The following is a 20,683-nucleotide window of genomic DNA, read 5'->3' on the forward strand; positions in this document are numbered from 1 at the left end:
AAATATAAAGATAGCACCCACAGTAATTTAGCTGGTGTGAAAGCATTAATGCAACCATTACGATCACATTTTTCTTTCCTCTCGTTATCAAAATAAGGCCTCTTATTTTACTGATCTAAAGTATGAGGCTGCACCGACTGGTGAAAGCTCGAACGTTTGTTTGCTTCTCTCACACCAAGCGAGCAGATGGCCGAGGAGTTCAGGCCAGACTGCTACCTTTGGGGAGGAGTTAGACTGATTTGCATAAGTTAGGCCCCTTTTCTAGTGGCTCAGACGAACTATAAAAATTATGGAACAAGCAGCCTCAGGGCTTCCTAGTGGTTTAGAAGCATTAGTTCAAGCATTTCCATCACATTCTTTGTTCTTTTAAGCAAGAGGCTGGGCCTTCTAGTCGACATACCTCTTTGTCTCGCGCCGTATAATAAATGCTTCATCGCGCCCGCCCTCCAGAGGGAGAGAGAGGAGGCCTATTGTGTGCTGGGCAGGCTCCGGCCTGCTCCTGTCACATTTAACGTGCTGCCCTTTGCTCTGCCTGTCCTCTCAGCGCCCCTCCCAGGATCAGTGACAAACACACTGCTTCTCCACTTACAGAAGAAAGGGGAGATTTATGGGGATAAGGGAACGCTTTCAACTTTCGCTCACCTGTCTATCCTCCGACTTTGGGGAGGTGGATAGGGTTGAGGCCCTTTTGTTCAGGCTAGAACAATAAGCCACACCAAAGTTTTCACATAGCTTAAGGCACTGGAGGCTGACTGCTGTAACAGAACAGGTCTATCACAGGCAATTTCCATGCAAATCCAGAGAAAAGGATAGGTACATGGAGTAGCATCAGCAGCGCAAGCTTCCCTTACTGACACAGAACAGGTAAAGGGCAAGCAGCAGAAGTCAAGCCTCACTCACTCACAATTCAAATCGCTCTGGATTTGGCGGTAAAAAAAGCAACCAGGAAAAACTTAAAGGGCATTAAGGACTGGCTAGAGGGCAACAGATATGTGACAATTGATTTTACATCCACCATTAATGGTTTAAAATCTTTAGCAACTTCTTGTGGATGGGGAAGTTTAATATGCACATTCAGATCACAAAAGATACCTATCATATATGGAGTCCCCCAGAGTTTCAACTGTCTCCTGTCTTCCGCAACCTTATCACGGAGCCATTTGATGCTCTGCTCACAGATAACATCAAGATTTACCAATATCCCAGTGGTACACAACTCTTCCGCAAAGTCTCCCCGGCTTCAGGCATCCAGCGCCTCTAACACTGCTTGCATCGAGACCTGGAAGTCCAGGGCCTACATGAAGCTCAAACGAACCAAGACAGAATTCCTATTGTTTGCCAAGAACTACAAACAAAATACAGTAAAAACCAGGCCCACTGACATGAACGCTGATGGCTTCGAACCTCCACCCTCATCAAATGCCAAATCACTTCAATTTATCCTGGGCACCAATCTCTCCCTCAAGGAACACATTGCCAAAAGCAAAAGTCAAACTGTTTCTTCTAGAAAGCGACTGCAGAACTGCTGTTCAAGCCCTTGTACTCTCGCCTCTGGATGGTGGTAATGCCCTACTCAACACTGCAACCCATTTGGGTATTCTGTATGCTGCAGCAAGCCTTATCCAGGGGCTGAAATGAATGGTCACATCTGTTCCATCCTGATGGAACTCCAGTGGATCTCCTTGCCAGCTTTTACCTTCTTCAGAATCAGCTGCATCATTTGCAAAGCCAACAAAACTAGCAGCCCCACTCAGCTTGCAGACAAGCTCTCCATTTGTGGTGGTTCTCAGCACACCCGCAGACACGACACCATCAGACTGCAGACTAAGAGTAAAAAAAGAAAAACAAAACAATAGACCTATGCATCTATGATCTGGAACGGGCTGTATGATAGAACCATGAGTGAATAAACCATGCATGCCTCTACCATGCAACCTAAACAATGAATACGTCTTAGCCAAGCATTCATTTACCGTGCATGCCATACCCCTACCACTCCCAACCCCCACACTGTCCCTAACCCTTAAACACTACTTCAACTCCTTCCCACCCCCTTGCACTGTCCCTACAACTGCCCCAACCCTTTCCACTGCCCTAAGGCAAACCCCTTTTTTAAAAAACTACCAACCCCCACAGCCCTAACTACGCCGCCCTCACCTAAGCCCTAAAAACCACCCCGACTACCCATTCCCCTCCCTCTGCCCTGAGGCCTAATACCAGAACCACTAATAAAAAACTATCGAAACCCTTGCCCGAAAATTACCCGACCTCCCAAGCCCTGAAAACTACACCTGACCACCCCAGCCCTAAAAACTACCCCCACCCATCAGCCCTGAAGACTAGCCTCGAACCCCCAGCCCTGAAAACTCCCTCTAACCCCCCAGCCCTGAAAACTTCCCCTGACCACCCCAGCCCTGAAAACTTCCCCTGACCCCCCAGCCCTGAAAACTACCTCCAGACACCCAGCCCTGAAAACTTCTCCTGACCCCCCTGCCCTGAAAACTACCCAAACGCCCCCAGTCCTGAAAACTAGCCCGAACCACCCAGCCCTGAAAACTACCTCTAACCCCCAGCACAGAAATCTACCCCGACCCCCACCCAGAAAACTAACCCGACTCACCCCCAGCCCACAAAACTACCCGGTCCACCCCAGCCCACAAAACAACCCCAGGTCCACCCCAAGCTAACAAAACAACCCGACCCACCCCCAGCCCATAAAACTACCCGACTCCCCAACCTACTAAACTACCACAAAACAACACCCAACCCACCCCCCACCATAGAACTGCCACCAGCCCCCAGTTACCTCACCGCTTCCTGAAAGGTCTTCCTGCTTCTGTCCGCAGGAGCCAGCAGCCAGCAGCCAGACTGCGCGTTGCCTTAACCACACATATGCATGTTTAGGGCATATGTGTGGTTAAGGCAACCATGGTTTAGCTTGCGGAGTCGGAACACTTGTGGTTTAGACCGTGGTGTTCCGACTGTTTCTCTCTGGAACAGTATCCTGGTATCCGGGCCATGGCAAAGCTGATCCAATCTAGGAAAGAGTTAAAGACACACCTCTTTAAAAATAGCACTCCACAACTCTCCTTACTCTCCTATTATTTGCTTACTTTAAGCTTGCCTTTGAGAATGTACAGCACCCTGCTGCCTTTTAGCTAGGTCCGCACTATAGAAATAACAGGCACATACATGCATACATAATAAAAACTGACAAAGATGACAAAAGTCAACTTTGCATATTTCATGTACCCCAAAAGAGAACACATCAAAGACTAAAATCTGAAGGGTGAGCTTGAATTGCTGAGGAAAAATTATATGTGTTATAAATCTGCTTCTTTACAAGTGGACAAAGGCACCATACTCCGGGGAAAGAATAAAGAGTGCATCAATCCAGTGGTTGAGTTTGGCAGACACGTGGAAGGCGTGAGTCCGTGCTGCTTATATTTATAATCTTCAGCATGCATATGATTGCTTGGGCGCAGCTGAGTGTATTATGCTGATTTGATCTCACTCAAATAGTCACCAAGGCGATAGGAGGAGAACAGCGCTGTGACTGCTCGAATCCTTCCCCAGCCTCTTCCATGTTGTGCCCAGATCCCAACTTCTGGCCCACTCTGCATGCTAGCCTTCCTACCCCAAGTATGTGACCTGGCATCTAAGTCAACTGAATCATCTACCTGGGACAGCAATGGCCGCAACAGTGCAAGCAAGCTTCATTTCATACTTTCACTTGGTGTAAGAAGACATCAGCCTTTGTGAGTAAATCAGCCTTTGATTTTCTGGATATTACTGTTAACATGGTGGCCCTATGCCATAACCATGGCTCCATTTTGCATTATTTTACACACAAACCTGCCTTTAAAGGCGATTACGGTGCAATGATATTTTAACATGGAAGCTACAGGTGCCCCAGCTCTGAAGGAGCTTGATCCATGCAGACTCGAGCAGGTATGGACTGGCACAGTGCCAGGACGAACAATTTTATATTGAACCTTTATGTGGCAATATTGAACGCTTTGCCTTGACATAGTACCCGTATCAAGTGATCTTTGATTAAAAGGAAGACAGGAAATTAAATATCTAGCATATCACAGGGAATAATAGTGTAAATCCTCCCACTCTTTTATAATGCTGCGTTTTTGGGAACATTCAGCTGCATTGTGGGAAAACAGAAAACAGATGTAGCTCTGCACTAGATGATGCTCAGTATTTACACATATATGATGAACTGGTCAGCCCTGCCCTCCAGGGCTGGACTGGCCATAGCGGGCACCGGGCGTTTTCCCGGTGGACTCGGAAGGGTGGGTGAGGGCCTGTTTTTGAGTGGTGGGGACCGTTTTTGCAGCAGTGCTCCAATATTGGCCCACTGTAAAAAAAAGCAGGAGCAGTGCTTCTCTCTAACAGCCCCCTGCCCCACTCACCCCCTCCCCACCCGTTGGTCCAACAGGGCTGGTTTGTGTTCCAGTTAGGCCCTGCTGCACTCACCCCTTTCCATAGGCTTTGCACATAATGTACTTTCAACGGTGAGTACTTGAATTGTTGCGATTGTACCTACATCTGAATTGATCTTGTAAGATTTTATATCATGAAGGGATGAATTAAATGTGGTCTCTTTCTTCCAGGCGGCTCTCTGGCAACCAGCTCTCCAAGATCCCTTGGCAAGCGTTCAATGGTCTCTCCAGTCTAAAAGTGTTGTAAGTATCATACTTTTCAAAATGTGTTCAAGATTTCTATTTTTGTGTAGCTGGGTCCGTCTATGGTAATGTGTGTGTTTCTCTATGTGTATACCACATACTCTCACAGAAAAATACACAAAAAAACCCAGTCCTGCACGCATAAAAAAGACAAAATCACACAAAACACACTAATTGATTTGCCACACCCAGGCCCCGATTGTGTGTATATGTGCGTATCAGACACAAATGAATTAACACACTGAACACCTGGATTATCCATAAAAACTCCCTCCACATATATATGCAAAGATTCAACCATGCACGCAATTACAAATTCACTAATCTCGCATTCCTCAAACTATACACACATTTACATTTTCTAGTCACATATATCAATTTTACTCATACACACAGAATAATAAGCACAGGCAGGTGATCAATGCACAAAAAAATATTCACATTAGCACAATTGTATTTACCCTTGGGAAATGCAAACACACCAAAATACACACATACCTTTGCATAGAGACTCAAACACATAGGCCCACAAACCCACATATGAGAATATTTGATGAAGCACACACACATAGGTAGTGACACAATAGTACTCTTACTACTGCACCTAGAAGTAACTTTACACTTTTTGCTTTTCGCCATTTTGAAATGTAAATTTACTATTAAGTGCAGACTCACATGTCTTAACCTCCTCAAAACAAGAGGTGGAGCCTGTGAGAACTGGATTTATGAGTGTAAAGTTACTTCTAGGAGGTTTTCACTCATAGACACAGGTCTCAACCACCACGGAAGGGAGCTCGCTGTGGTAAAGTACAGGGAAAAATAATAAAGTTGTAGAATTATTCAAAAAATATTTTATTGAAAGTAAAAATGGAAATGAGAGTAAAATAATAATTATTAATCTAAACGCAGTCAAACACGAAACTCCTAAATGGCTGGCCTTGACATATGGAATGGCAGCAAAAAAGGCTGACATCCTGATTACCAAAGAAGATATGAAGGATTGCCTGTCGGACCTTCATAAAAAGATATCTGAAATGTTCTCTTCATGAAAAGATATCTAAAAACTGAGATGATGGGCATCTTGTCAAATATTATCAAAGACTTACAAGCCATCAGTGACAGGGTCTCAATAAATGAGGACGAAGTAGTTGGCGTGAGCCAAGATGTGTCGACTAACCAATCGGTGACTGTTTGCATGGAAGAGGAATGTAAAAGAGATATAGGACAAATGTGTGAACATGGAGGACCCATTGGGCAGGGACAACATTAAAATCCAGAACATGAAGGAGACGGAGGAAGGCTAGACCATTGAGTTCTACTCTGCAGATCTTTTCAGGTCCCTACAACAAAAGGATCCACATTTTGTAATAGTGATAGCGCGCACACACACAGAGTGAGGGCCACCAGGGATGGCATGAGAAGTCTACCCAGAGATATTCTTGTGAAGCTCAGGTCATCCAAATTGAAGGACACCATCATTAGGGAAGCAAAAAAGATTGGATGAATTCACCTTGTAGGAAACCGGTTCCAAGATCTCTAACAAAGCACACTCAACAAAAGGCGGGTGCTGTTCCCCATCACACAGGAAGTCCAAAAGGGACAGATCTTCTGCAGATGGTGATTTACCTTTGCACAATGGTCTCAAATTGACTCTAAGTTTCATACAATTCACAATTTTGAGGAAGGCTATGAGGCCCTGGGAATGACTGATGTCTCCCAACCACCAGTATTCCATTGAACGCAAGAGGTAGCATAGTGTATTGGCCGAAAGCCCACTCGACACAAACAAAAGTACAGAAAACCTGATAAAGAGGACTATTTGCTTACTTTGACTGTTTAGTCCAGCAAACCACAGGTCTTACTATTGCTCTTCTCCAGACTGTTTAGCACATACAAAATGTTTGTGATGAAAGCCTCTCAAAGGGGTGGGAGGAGGGCAGGCCGGATCTAGGGAGTATGGCTGGCTGCAGAGTGTTTCACCCACACATCATGGATGTATCTAACCCTTTTGCTGGAACTCTGTTACTATTGATTTTGTTCAATTACTGGTGATCAGTTGTTGTGGTTTGGGGAGAGGGGAAATGTCCACTCACTGTACACAAGAAATTGTGGGGAGGGATCAGTCGACCAAGTGTTTGTAACATCAGGTAGGATCCAACATTGTAGTATTAAGTAGGGCTTCCCCTGAAGCACCATCACAATGACCATAATATCCTTACATTTGAAGGGACTCTATTCCCCCATCAAAGGGCGCACATTCTGAAAGTCCATAAAGACAGAATTACCTGACATAGGAAACTTACCTTCATTAACAGGATTCTCCCACAGAATGAGCAACGAGCTATAACCTGAACAATTGTATGTGACGAGTTGAAGCAAGAGAAGTGAGGTCATGTAGCACTGAATAGAGATCTGTGGGAATTAGGTGGTACTTAGAATCATAGTTAATAGATAACAAATAGGGTAGGATTGTTTATGTACAGGGATCTATGCAAAAGAAGGAAGTATCCATACTCACTACCTACGCACCAAACACAGGCCATGAAGAATTTCTCTTGATCAGGCTTGATAAAATGAGTGGATGATGTCCATGGGAGCTGTTATACTTACTTATACCTACTACCCCTCCTGGGGTATAGGCCACCAACCAGGACTCTCCAGTTATCTCTGTCCTGGACTTTTCTTTCAATTTGACTCCGGGTGTAACCCATCTCCTTGTAATCAGCCTCGAGGCCTCGCCGCCAGGTGTTTCTTAGCCTTTCTCTTTTGCGGTATTTAACAACAAAGTGAACATGCAAAAAGGGAAAATTTCATGAACTATTATAGAACTCTTAAGGAGCCCTTCTTATTCATTATTGGGCTAAGCTTGTTGCCTATTAGAATAAGAGAGGATTTAGAGTCCCATATCACAGCTGTGAAAGTTTTGGCAGCGATTTAACATTTGCATTTCAATAAGACTCCAGGTCCAGATAGTCTGACTAACTTCCTTCATAAACATTTTTATTCCATTCTCACCCAACAATTATTAAAGGTCTTAGGCGTATTCCTTCCATCTAAAATAACATCCACAATGAGGGAGGCAAACTTTACCTTAATACACAAATCTGGTCGTTCCATGGATCTCTGTGCATCCTACAGACTAATATCTCTCCTAACATAGATGCCAAGATTTTCTTTAAAGGCCTCACGGATAGATATAAGTGAATCCACCAAAATAAGTTAGGCTTTATCCATAGGAGATAAGCATTCAACAACAATAGAAGAGTATTGCACCTGATTGAGAATTTTAACAAACGGAAAATCCATATTGACCCTGGACATGGAAAAAGCACTCAACGGGGTCAATTGAATTTTTTTTAGTCAAGTGCTCAGTAAGATAGGTCAAGGCCAAATATGAAGACTATTATAGAGGCCATCCATACATCCCCAATCAATAAAATAAAATTATATTTAATGGCCTCAAGGGTATCATGGGTGTCCCCTCTCCCCATTATTATTTGCCCTAGTAGTAGAACCATAAGATAAGGGAATGTGGATACATCATAGGAAAGTCATTTAGATGGCTAAAGCATAAAATTAATCTTTTAACAGACAATATCCTTTTGACCATGTTGGACCCAGACTCCTCACTCAAAGCAATGCTGACCATCATACAACAGTGCAGTGCAGTATCCAGATTTAAAATGAACCCAAATAAGAGATGTTAAGCGTGTGGTTATGACAGGATGTTAAACAACAAGTAGACAAAATCGCCCAATTTTACAGGGAAAAAGAGAAGATTAAATACCTGGGAATTTATTTGACCCCCTCTTTGGGGAAAATCTTCAGGTGTAACTACCCCAAACTCTTTCTCTACTATTAAAACTGAGCTGCTTTGCTGGCAACTCCTTTTCCTCGCCTTGTTTGATCAGGTAAGAACTGGCAAAATGAATCTCCTGCCTAGACTCCAATACTTGATCTGGGCTCTTCCGGTTCTAATCCCTAGGGAAGACATTACCGATCTCCAAGGGGTGACTGATTACTTTATATAGTCTTGTAAGAAGGCAAGGGTTTCCATGTGGGTGCTACATGCATCCAAAGTTTCAGGAGTACTAACACTTCCAAGCATTATTCAGTATAATAAGCAGCACAACTCCATACCCTATTTGACAATGGACACAGATCGAAGTTTCACTTCTGAATCAGGCACTTTGGGTGTTGCATGGCTCTCTAGACATCTCAATCCAAAGGTGGAGTATATCTTGAAAGTCCTCCCCCAAGATGGGATAAGTGTAAGAACACAAGCTCTTACATCATTTCCCTCCCTGTTCACACTGCTTTTCCTTAATGCTGAGTTTCACCACGGATAGACTGTGAACAATTTAGCAAATGGCACCAAAGGGAGTGTAGGACATTTAGGTATCTATTCTTTAAGGGTGAAATTAGGGGCCATTTGTACAAATCATTATTGTGATCAGAAACGGCCTGATTCGCAGAATTGGGCTGTATTCCGACTGCAAACATTGCTGAATTGCAATTTTGTTCTTGCGATTCAGTAATTGGAGGGGGTGTCTTATGGGTGTCTCTTCCAAATACGGAATTGCAGTGGTATGAATGAATGTTTTATGACCTAATTACAGCTGGAGAAACATTCACTTTTTACTAGCACTTCAAAGCAGATGGTAAACACTTTCGTAAATGGGAAGGGGCCTCGAAGGGACCCCTTGCCCTTTGTGAATGTTGAAACAAATATTTTTTAAGAGCAGGCACTTGTCCCTCGGACCACTGCCTATGCTTAAAAAATGTAAGTTTAAAGATGTTTTTTTTTTTAAACACATCCTATTTTTTTTTAAGGAAACGGCGGGCTTCAGTAAAAAAAAAAAAAACTTTATTAAAAAGCAATCACAGACATGGCGGTCTGCTGACCTCAGCAGGCCCCTGTGATGGCTGTGATTCCTAATGAGTCGCTAATTGAGACCTACATCATTAAAATTCATGAGGTAGGTTAAGTCTCAGTAGGAACTGCTATTTAGGAAATCCTTATTTTGTACATTAGTAATTGCGATTTGGTAAAAATCGCAATTAGGTCATTTCAATCCCTAAATTCTGTACATATGTACCTAGGTTCTTTGAGGAATGCAGAAGGGCATTTCAGTGTGACTAATCAAAAATATGCACTATTTTTAAGTCACCACTTGTGTTGTCGCCTCCCAATAGCACAGCTGGAGCAAGGGATCTTATCTGTAACTTATAGCAATTTACCATCTACACCTCCAAAAGCAGAATGATATCCAATATTTACACAGCCAGTGCATAGTAGATTCACAGCAAAGATGGCCACACATCAAAAAAATGGGATCAGATTCTAGGAAGGGAAACCAGCATGCCAATGGTAGGAGATTTGGGAGTGTATCCCTAAATGGACACTTAGTGTACACAACAGAGAAACAATAGCACTGCTGAAAGTTAAGGCCATGTACAATGGGAGGAACTGATAATGTTGGCAGGGATGTGGACAGGATGCAGACGACCTACATATGTGCCCAGTTCTAGATGTCTTTTGGGAGGAAATACTCAGTCACATATAGGGAGTCCTGGGATACCCTTTATTTACAGACCCAACACCAAAAGCAGAATGATATCCAATATTTACACAGCCAGTGCATAGTAGATTCACAGCAAAGATGGCCACACATCAAAAAAATGGGATCAGATTCTAGGAAGGGAAACCAGCATGCCAATGGTAGGAGATTTGGGAGTGTATCCCTAAATGGACACTTAGTGTACACAACAGAGAAACAATAGCACTGCTGAAAGTTAAGGCCATGTACAATGGGAGGAACTGATAATGTTGGCAGGGATGTGGACAGGATGCAGACGACCTACATATGTGCCCAGTTCTAGATGTCTTTTGGGAGGAAATACTCAGTCACATATAGGGAGTCCTGGGATACCCTTTATTTACAGACCCAACACCAATAAGGCAGAGACGTTGAAGGAGCTTGCAACTTCTGACTGGTGATTGAGAATGGACATGTAATGAGTACAAAAGCAACTAAATGTCTTTAAATGGATGGCAAAAACTTGACCCAGCTCTCAGGATTGGGTAATCAAGATGTGGCAGCTGATTGATATGGAAAGAATGACATAGGACCTGAGGGGTCGAGGGAGTATGTTGGACAAGCTGTGGAAATCTCTACCTCTATATTTAAATGAGTGATCACCTTCCTTTGCTTGTCCCAGACTGCTTCGCTCTTTGAGACTAGGAACACTTTGATGAATGAATATGAAGGGATGCTGAAGGGAAACATTCTTTACTCTACATGCATTACAACCCATGTCATTACCACACATTTTTTACTCCGCAAAGACATTCGCAATGCAGGGCTTTACACTGCAAACCATTTCAACGCATTCCCCAGTAAAACGTCCTGGTGGAGTTAGAATAGTAAATAGCGTTGTAATGGATTGCGTTGCAAAGGCCTTAGTTGTAAAGGTTTTTGCAGTGTAAAAAAGCAGGGTAACGGCACACGTTGTAAATGCGTGTGGAGTAAAGTGTCCTATTCGATGCTGGCTCATACAAGAGGTGTTTGGGCCTGTAAGCATTTGGTGGCTTGTGCTCGACTGGGCACTCATTTTGTTTTATCTGATTATTCTTACTGCGGTATTTATGAATGTGGGAGGGGTTTGAGCGGTTTAGACACTGTCTGGAAATAACTTTCTCCTAAATGAATTGTTATACAAGAAAGTGGCTTAAGTGCATTCGATTTTGGGAAAATCTTAATCAAACTTATGGGTAAAAAAAGCAGTATCTTGTTAATAATTTTGCTCTTTCGGGGAGTTTTGTTTAAAAAAACCAATCACCAGCCTGTGGCTTAATGTATGTAGAATAAAGAATCCAATGCTGAGCTGAGGATGGTGTCTGTGTAATCAAATGTTCCCACTTATCAGGAGACTGACAACCGCAAAAGCTCCCACAGAGGTCATCATAGGTGTGGTCAGTTAGCAGGTAGACGAAAATGAGCATTGACAAAATGCTAATTTTTATTGCAATTCGCTTTGCCCACAAGGATGAAAGCCATCTAGTCCCAGTGTAGTGTAATCTCATATTTTAGCTGTTGTCTTTGTCTAACTGGCTGGCAATCACCTCTCAATGTTTCAGCAGAAGGTCAAGCCTTAATATACCAATTGTTCTATGTACAATTTTAAGTGGTAGCTATGTAGAACTATCTTTAAAGAGAGGGAAGCCAATATGTCACTTGCAAACAGGAAACACCTGATCACTTGGGAACCCATTTTGTTCCCTGTAAAATTGTGATTTGTTTCTGATGGCAATTACAAGGCGAACTATTTGAAAACAATGACAAAGAACATCCGTACCTGGTTCCTCTATAGACAGTTATCGAGTTTGAAGTAATGTGAGTGGTGCATATCACAGTAGCTGAGCTGCTATTAAAGGCTGTTAAAGTTCCATTGAAATGTTCTATTTGTCAAAATGTTTATTTTGGATTGGCTTTAAAGGTCATGCTGCTTACTGCAGTGTTGTATATTCTTACTTATATTTGTATTACAGCATATGGTGATTGAATGCTTGCAGTTATATTGTTATGTTAGATTTGCCATAGTTACAATGATACATGTCTCTTTGTGGATGTTTTTGCGATGTGTGGTGGGGGAAGCGTCTTTTTTTTACTACCGAATATTTACATAATATTTTGTAGCTGAGATTTGTATTGGGCAGGTAAATGCTCCCTCGTGGTACTTTACTGCTTACCAGTCATATCATCTTTTTTTCTTGTTTGACAGAATGCCGAATTTGTGACTTTTTAACCCATGATGTTACATCAACTCCAAAATATAGGCCCTTCATTTTATTTTTTCCAGCCTTTGCTCTGCTTCTTATATGATGAAGTGAAAAGGCAAAAGCATCATGTATGGCTTATGCATGTGTGTGGAGTGGGACAATCAGAATGAGGAAGGGTGAGATGGCGAGTAGAGTTAGCACAGGCAGGGTTAGCTAGTCTATTCCACCGATGTATCTGCGAGACATCATTCTGTAGACCTTTCCGATATCCGCAGGCTTTTACCGCTTACTTGGGGGACTCAAGAGGAACCGGGTTACATGTAGGTGGGAGGCAGTGTAATGTAAGAATGCCTGCTGAAAGGTGGGTGGTGAGTGAGAAATGGAAGAATTCTGAGGGTGCCGATAGGGAGAGTAGAGAAAGGAGGTTCAACAGTAGGGCATGGTGAGGTGTGGAGGAGTGGTGAGGATAGTGTGGAACGAAGGAGTGACAGTGATTGACACAGGAAGGGTAAGGGGGCACAAGTTAGGGAATGAAGGTAAAGCAACAGAGAGGGTGGGGTGAAGGAGTGAAGGGACCAAGACGCTTTCAATGTGGATAGTATGGGAAGAAGAGCAATTAGAGGAGTAGTTCTACTTGAAACCTTACTTTCATTTCAGCATAATTTGGGGCAGCAGGAGATGCTACATGCGAAGAGATGATGATGGACTGGTCCTGCAGTGGAGGGCCTCTGCCCGCTTAGCAATAGAGAATTTGGGAACTATTTTGATTTATATGTGTGGTGTGGCAAGCCATCAGACGTCATCATTATTGTAATGAAAATAGTGCATTATAGTGAAGGCATGCACTTTGGAACTCTAACAGTGGGCCTTGCTATAATCTGGATAGCTTGGAGTGCAGTGCTGGATCCATGAGGCGATTACTTGAATGTTTCCTAAAAAATGCGAGGAGGACGACATTCAAACAAGGTTTCTTCTGGGGAATTTTTAGTTTTTAAGAATGTTAAAGACCTCGATTAGGGGACACATGCTTTACATTTAACTCTCCCTCCCACCTGAATAATATGAGGTGGGGTTTACATAACATGCTGCCAACATGGCACTCACATTTCTTGTTTTATCTCAACTGAGCTCCTCTGCGTTCTTCCATCGTCCTATGACACCGCCCTGTCTACACCACCCCACCGCACACACAGACTACTTAGTGGTACATTGTGAACTCCATCCCAATGTGAAGTCGGCAGCGGCGATGTGTTGATGCAAGCAGGTAGGGACCTGTCCCCGAGGAGGTGGGAGAGAGGGAATGCAGCATTGTGTTTACCAGGGCTTAAGATGTGAGGCTTGCATCTGGGGAGAGAGCACTCATCATCTCTGAATTGTGCCGCAGCTTTATCCGCCACATGAATAGGAGGTGCCTTATCAAAGGGAGCTAGGGAAACCGCAGGTAACCCAGCCTGTTCTTAGCAGAGTGCAACTTTCTATTCAGAAGGTCCACAAGCTCCCCGCTCCAAGGATTCAGGCAGGGTGCAGGGTAGGGTGTTTGTGAAGCATTGCTCGCAGATTTCAGCTACCCTCAGGCTATTCTCTAAGGCACAAGCTTTAGTCAACAAATCCTTGGTCTCACCACAAAGGGATCTTTTCTTCTGATGTGTCAGCCTCGATGTCAGAACTCTCCCACATGTGTGCCTTATTCAGCCACATCTGTGGCTCTTTACCTTGTAGTGCTCCAGTGTCTCTCAAATTTAGGTTTTGAATGAACATTTTTTGTAATAATGTGTTGCTTGTTTTTGTCAATGCCCAAGGTCTGAGGTGTTGGGTCCTCAGTGTGGTACTCAATCAGTTCAATTTGTTGCTAGCTGTGGGTTGGTAATGGTCCAGGCATCCATAGATGAGTAGCTTTTGGCCTCAAGCTCACAGGAACTACCTGCCCTGCTCTTGGTGCACAGGCACTCAGGCCCCAGTGGCACAACTGGCAGACCTCCAACTCCTACTAGGCAGGTGACTAGTTTCCCGTGGGTAAGCACCCTGTTCCCAGTGGCCAAAATGTTGGTTTGTAATGGCTCTTTGCTCTTTCCCTAGTGGACAGGCAAAACATTTCCAGTGGTCAGGCCTTTATTTCTCATTGGCATAATATCCAAAACCCTTGGGGCCATGAATGCTTGTCCAACTAACTACACACCAGTTTCCCAATAATAAGTGTGGGGTTTCCAATCCCCTGGCCACATCTGACTAGTTGACCGAATTCTAGTGTCTAGTGCACAGGCAGTATCTTTAGTGCTAGCGTGTGTATGGTCCAGAGCGGCTTTCTGTTCAGGCCCTGGCTTCCACACAAATCCAGTTTTCATTGGTCAGGCACCCAAGTGACAGTGAAGCTGTGCTCTATAATCATTGTTGAATGAGTAATGGCGCACGCCGCTTGCTGCGCCTGCTGATGTGCTTAGTAACTGCACCCACAAGAGGTTTCATTTTTCCAAAATGGCTGAAAACAACATAATTTTGGAAGAAGTCATCTGGGGGAGGAGAAGAAATGCACTCAAAGAAGATTTTAGCAAAAGTTGTATAATGCACACACTTTGAAGTCACCTTTCAGCCCAAACACTTATTGCACAAAACAGCAGAAGTAGTTTTAACTTTTCAGAGGGCCCCCATATTCCAATAAGATAACCGACGTATTAAATAAATAATAGAATATGTTTCCTCAGGAATGATTACCAAGCAATGATAGAGTTCAGGTGAATTGATTTATGCATATACTATTACCAATAAGGAGGAAGGGAAAAGAAAACTTGATGCGAACTAACCAAGGACATTCCAGAACTATAGACAGGCTTTTTTTTCTTCAGTAAAACTGAATTAACGAATAAACAATTAATCTAAAAGGTTCCAAAAGGCTTCTCCTAATTAGTAAAAAAAAAGAGGCAAAAGAATCCAGCAGATTGTATCAGAGTTTTGCATACAATAGACCAGGTGGCATAAAAAAGTGCAGTTTAGTGAAAAATATACCAAAACGCACTTGGTCATGTCAGAGAGTTATAGTATTACAATCCTAAATAAAGCACACTTTCTAACATTCTCTTAACTAGTAAGTGTCAATGTTTCGAGCCCATGAGCGGTTCCTGGTTCAAAATTTAAAAATAGACTTTTCTATCCACCTCACCTATCCTCTCAATAAGGGTCTGGTTGGGAAAAGAAGGCAGGTGGTGAGCTGTGTGCCACACTCAAGTGTGGTGGGTCTCTGGGGCCATGACAACGAGGAGCAAAGAGCGAGGTCAGCTCCTGACATGGGGTCTTGCACTCATCACAATTACAAGGAGAGAAGTTGCATAAACCCTTTCACTTCAAGCTGGCTTGGCAGTGACCTGAAACTAGTGCAGGTTAGTTCACTTGAGTCAGACGTGACAGCAGCATTACTCATACTATGCATAGTAATTTCGAGCTGCTCCCGCCAGTGGCTCTTCAAATAGCACTGCTCCCGAGCCGGGAATCATGCCTTCTTTTGTGGGACTTAGGATTCAGGGAAGAGTTTATGCTGACACTGATGCCGCAGGGCCAGTTTGTGGATCATGGCGATGTGTGAATCTTTAAAGACAAGAGCCCTAAGTACAAAGTCAACTTCAATGTAAACCCAGAAACTTCACATAGGAAATTTCACACAAGGAAATCAACATGAGATAAGGATCAAAGTCCAAGCCATCAGGTTTATTTATAATGTAATAATCATTACAGAAGGTAAAAAGGCATATGTTTTATCAATTCAATTAAAAATATGGAAAATGCAGATAAATGTAAAACATCATTGGCTGAGGAATCTGAGCCCTAATCTATCAAAAGCCAGAAACTGTTTATAGTCTAGGCTGAAGCAAAACAATGAGTCGGTGAGCATTTGCCATAAGGACTGCTCAATGCAGAGCAAGAGAAGAGATCATCTAAGAAAATAATCTGTTCAAATAATAAGAGGTTGATGAAGTCTGTATCTAAGGAAAGCAAGGAAAAATCTTTCCTTCTCTGCCAAATGGACAGTTTTCATATTTAGACAAAGAAATTCGTGCAGTAAGTGTGGAATGATGCACACGAAGCATTTCACTATCCAATGGTGAAACAGAAAACACATCAAATTGTACAATTACGTTTACTTTACTTCTAATGCATAAGCCTGTATTACACCCCACAACAGAAAACAAAAACATATTCGGAACAACAACTCCATTTGGCTGTAGGAAATGGCTTTCAGTTGTATACAGTCATAACTTTTCCTTCTTTCAAGAACATCATTGACACATAATGAGAAACATTTAGTTGATACAGTGCAAACAGGACTGTAAAGCTAACTGCATTTCGTACAAATAATGAAACACAGAAGGTCACATCTGAGGCTCTTGTTGCACAGGCAGAGAAAGAATGTCCATTTTAAAATGTGTGTGGTGTGTAAGGTTTCGAAAAACACAGCTAGGCCTACTCCTGTCAACCTAAGGGCTTTGTTTTACTTAATACAGTATGAACATTACAACTGTTTCTCTCCTATGTTAATTTAAGCACAGAAGTATTCATTTGTAAAATTTGCACTCACAGTTCAACCATGAGAAGCATCGGCTGCAGGGTCTAACTTCTGTGTCTTTACATTACCTAGGGTTGTCAACAATACCTGAGTTAAAATCCATAGACTGTTGTCACAGCTGCAAAGCGACAGTCTTAGAAGTACCTCCTGTTTTTCACACTAAACAATTATGCTGCTAGGCATATACACTCTCAGTTCAATGCGTTAATGCTATAATAACTCTAAAGGTGTGTGTTAATGGAATGTCTTCAGCTTGCTTCTCGTTGTCCATCTTTTTCCTCCGTGAGCAGATGAGTATTGAAAGTGTGGGAAGTAGTTCCTCCCAAATCTTTACAATTTGCTTGGGTAGCTGGGCAGAGCCTCGAGGCAAAGCTCTTGGTAGAAGCTGTGAAGGATGAATATAGATGCAGAACAACACAATCGTTATAACCACAGTAAAGAGGAGTGCCCAGCTGTGATCATTTTATGAAAAGGATTAACTCTTTAAAACTGTAAAACTTTGAAAGACTGGTAGTAGTTTGATGTGTCTAGCATTAAGGATGTCCTCAAATGACAGGGTTCAACTCTGCTGTCTATGGATTTGTTCAGGTTCTGACTCTCAGTTCGTGGAGCAAAGGTTGTTTGATGCTTTCATCACCCCGGATAGCTGTGGAGCTGGCCAGTGAGATGAATAATTTAACTTGAGAGGCTATGAAGGTTCCCGGGGGTATCCCAAAGGGAATACTTTATGATTGGTTCTAAAAAGTGCATCTGGTGACTGATGCCTAACTATCACCCAAATTCCTCACTCCGTATAAGAATATTTTGTGACGTAAGCATGTGTGCAATTCACAATATTGCAGTTAAATGGAAAGTCAATTAAGCTTAATTTAAGTCCTGTTACTGGCTTTTCTATCAGTCACAATTGGGATAGTATAGGTGCCCGATGGCAGCTGGCTTCCAGTTCTAATATATTGCAATTCCTCCGTCTGAGTAAAAAAATCTGATTCCAAAGTTTTACATTTGTCTTCGGCTTGCCAACAAGCCAGGTTCATAGCCCTTAAACTTTTGTTATCTACATATTTAGTACCTCTGGTCATTGTATAAATCTTCAAATGATGGAATACACAATGAGACCATGGCTGTCGCTTTGCTCAGGTTTTGAGATACCAAGACATTACAAATGGAATATCTCTGGCCACGTACCTGGTATTGACACAGGGTCAATGGTTCCAGACACTAGGGTTTCTGTCTCCAATCTCTCAGTCAAGTAGCTGGTTGGCTCATGATGGCAAAGCACACAAAATGGGCCCTCTTTTTTCAGATGAGCTTAGGACCTGGTTATTTTAAGGGCTAGCTGGTGACTGATTCATTGCACAGCAAGGAATGTGTGTCCCAAGAGGACTTGGGGACATTTGTTTGGCAAAGGCTGAAAGCAAACACTAGTATGTGCTACGACTGTTGCACGGTGTCCCCAAATAGGAAAATGTTAGTGCAGGGGGACACGTTTTCCAAAGTCACTGCTCCTAGGGGAAGCTCCCCTGCACTTGATAAAGGGTAGCGGCCAGCTCTCTCCTATCTCTGAAAGAGGTGTAAGGGGCTCTGGGTGCTAAGGGTCAACAACTCTGGGGCCCTCAGGCCAACTGGAGACCTGCACGCAGGCAGGACATCAGGAGTGACGGCTATAGGGCAGAAGGTATTTGGGCAGAAATTCGGTCTTGGTCCCAGCCTAGGCTAGATGGGCAGCACACAGATCTATATGTCCAGGAAGGCACCAGGGCAAATCTACACAGGTATCCTCAAAATTCTTGACAATCTGGAAAAAGTTCTAGCTTTAATTTCCAGCCTCCAGCAGCAGCAACCCACTGCCACTTCAGATGAATCCAATCTTCAAAATCCTGAATGCCAGCAAACCAGGTTCTCTGGAATTTTTCCAGCTTTTTGAAGTTGTAGTGCATGTTGGTGCTATGTCTCAAACAACCTGTAGGGGATGGTGTTGCTGGGCAAAGTAGGTCTGTCCAATTTCCAATATGTTTTTAGATTGCTGGGATGAGGTCATGAGTTTTTGAGATGCTTCTCTGCGCTGTGTTTGTACTCTTGTTATCTATCTGTCTATCTGTCTATCCACCTATGTATCTAACTATCTACCTCTCTCATATATATATATATATATATATTCTACTGCCGGTCATCATTAGGTAGTTATAGTTAGGACCCAATTTCTATTAAAAAGCAATTTTTCAGTTGCCTATATCTTTGGCGCTGGTTGACGAACCTAAACAAAATTTCCCAAACCAATTCGATGCTCACTTCAACTCCTGTCTGGGCAGTTTTACAGTGCTCTGTGAAGTGGGGGCTGACAAAAATGGGTTGGTCCCAAAACACGTTTTCCCCATGTAAATTCCCAAAGGGTTTTTGAACACGACTATAGCCTGAACTGCTGGACAAAATTAGACTAATTTTGACAGGAAGGTAAATCTTGGTCTGCAGATTTTGCTTATTGTGATTTGACGGAAATCCATTCAGTAGTGTGTGAGATATTAACTGAAAAACATTTTGCATTTGCGAATCCACTCGCCAAAACGATTGGCTGGCCGCACCTTCACAGAAAAGTTGCATACACCATTTTGTTTGTTGGAAAGCAGTCACCAGGGCTGAAAAGTTGTTTGCAAAGTGAACAAAGGGGTCAGGATAGAGGTACCCTGGCCCCATGGGTGTGTTGGAGGGGTCCAAGAAGGACCCATAAAGGCCTAATAACGTTTTTTCTTTCAATGCACTGGAATCCACAGATCCCCTGCGGTGCTCAGCATGACCCCCATTCCCATTGGAGCTGTGAACCCTGAGGCAGCTCATCAGAGCCCTGCCCCCTTTGTTCACACACCTCCTGGCGTACTACTCTTGGGGGATGAAGTCCCCTAGGGTGCTGAGGGTACTTGACGGCCCAGAGTTCCTACTGTTGCCTCCTACGAGTCCCGTACAGTGGGATTGCTTGGAGCTTATTGGGGCCCAACCCCTTTCTCCGCCCCTCTCCGAACATGCCTCCTGGTGCACTACTGGTTGGGGGATGAAGTCTGCTTGGATGAAGAGGGTCCTTGGAGGCCAAGAACACCTCCTGTTACCTCCAGTAAATCCCACACAGCAGGACTGCTGAGAGCTTGTCGGATGTCCCAGCCACTTTCTCCACCACTCTGCAAATGCGCCTCCTAGCACACTATCAATCAATCAGGAATTTGTTAGGCGCGACTACTCAGCCGTAAGTTTCTCAAGGCGCTGAGGGGGTGGGGGGGGGTGCATACTCCATTCCATTACGGGGGTATGTCGAAGTGCCAGGTCTTAAGGTTTTTCGCAAAGATGGGGAGCAATATTGTCTGTCTGAGGAGGAGTGGAAGGGCGTTCCAGGCTCTGGCTGCGAGGAAGGAGAAGGAGCGGCTTACCGATCTGGTGTTTTTGGTGCAGGGGACCACGGCATAGGAGAGTTGTGCTGATCTTAGGGTCCTTTGGGGTGCGTAGAATTTGAGTCTGCTGTTCAGGTATGCTGGTTCGGTGTTGTGGAGGGCCTTGTGTGCGTAGGTGAGCATCTTGAAGGTGACTCTAGCCTTGATGGGGAGCCAGTGTAGTGTGCACAGGTGCTGGGATATGTGGCAGTGTCTTGGCAGGTTGAGGGCCAGTCTT

General features: G+C 43.5%; 1 protein-coding gene across 1 annotated transcript in view; it reads left to right on the forward strand.

Annotated features, from left to right (window-relative positions):
• Window positions 1–20,683, forward strand: part of LGR6 (leucine rich repeat containing G protein-coupled receptor 6) — a 483,208-nt gene that overhangs the window by 220,686 nt on the left and 241,839 nt on the right. Inside the window, exon 3 of the mRNA XM_086923128.1 lies at window positions 4,626–4,697. Within this exon, the coding sequence (XP_086779254.1) occupies window positions 4,626–4,697 (72 nt within the window). The remainder of the gene's footprint in view (window positions 1–4,625; window positions 4,698–20,683) is intronic.

The sequence above is a fragment of the Lissotriton vulgaris genome, chromosome 5, assembly GCF_964263255.1.
Source record: "Lissotriton vulgaris chromosome 5, aLisVul1.2, whole genome shotgun sequence".
NCBI classification, from domain to species: domain Eukaryota; kingdom Metazoa; phylum Chordata; class Amphibia; order Caudata; family Salamandridae; genus Lissotriton; species Lissotriton vulgaris.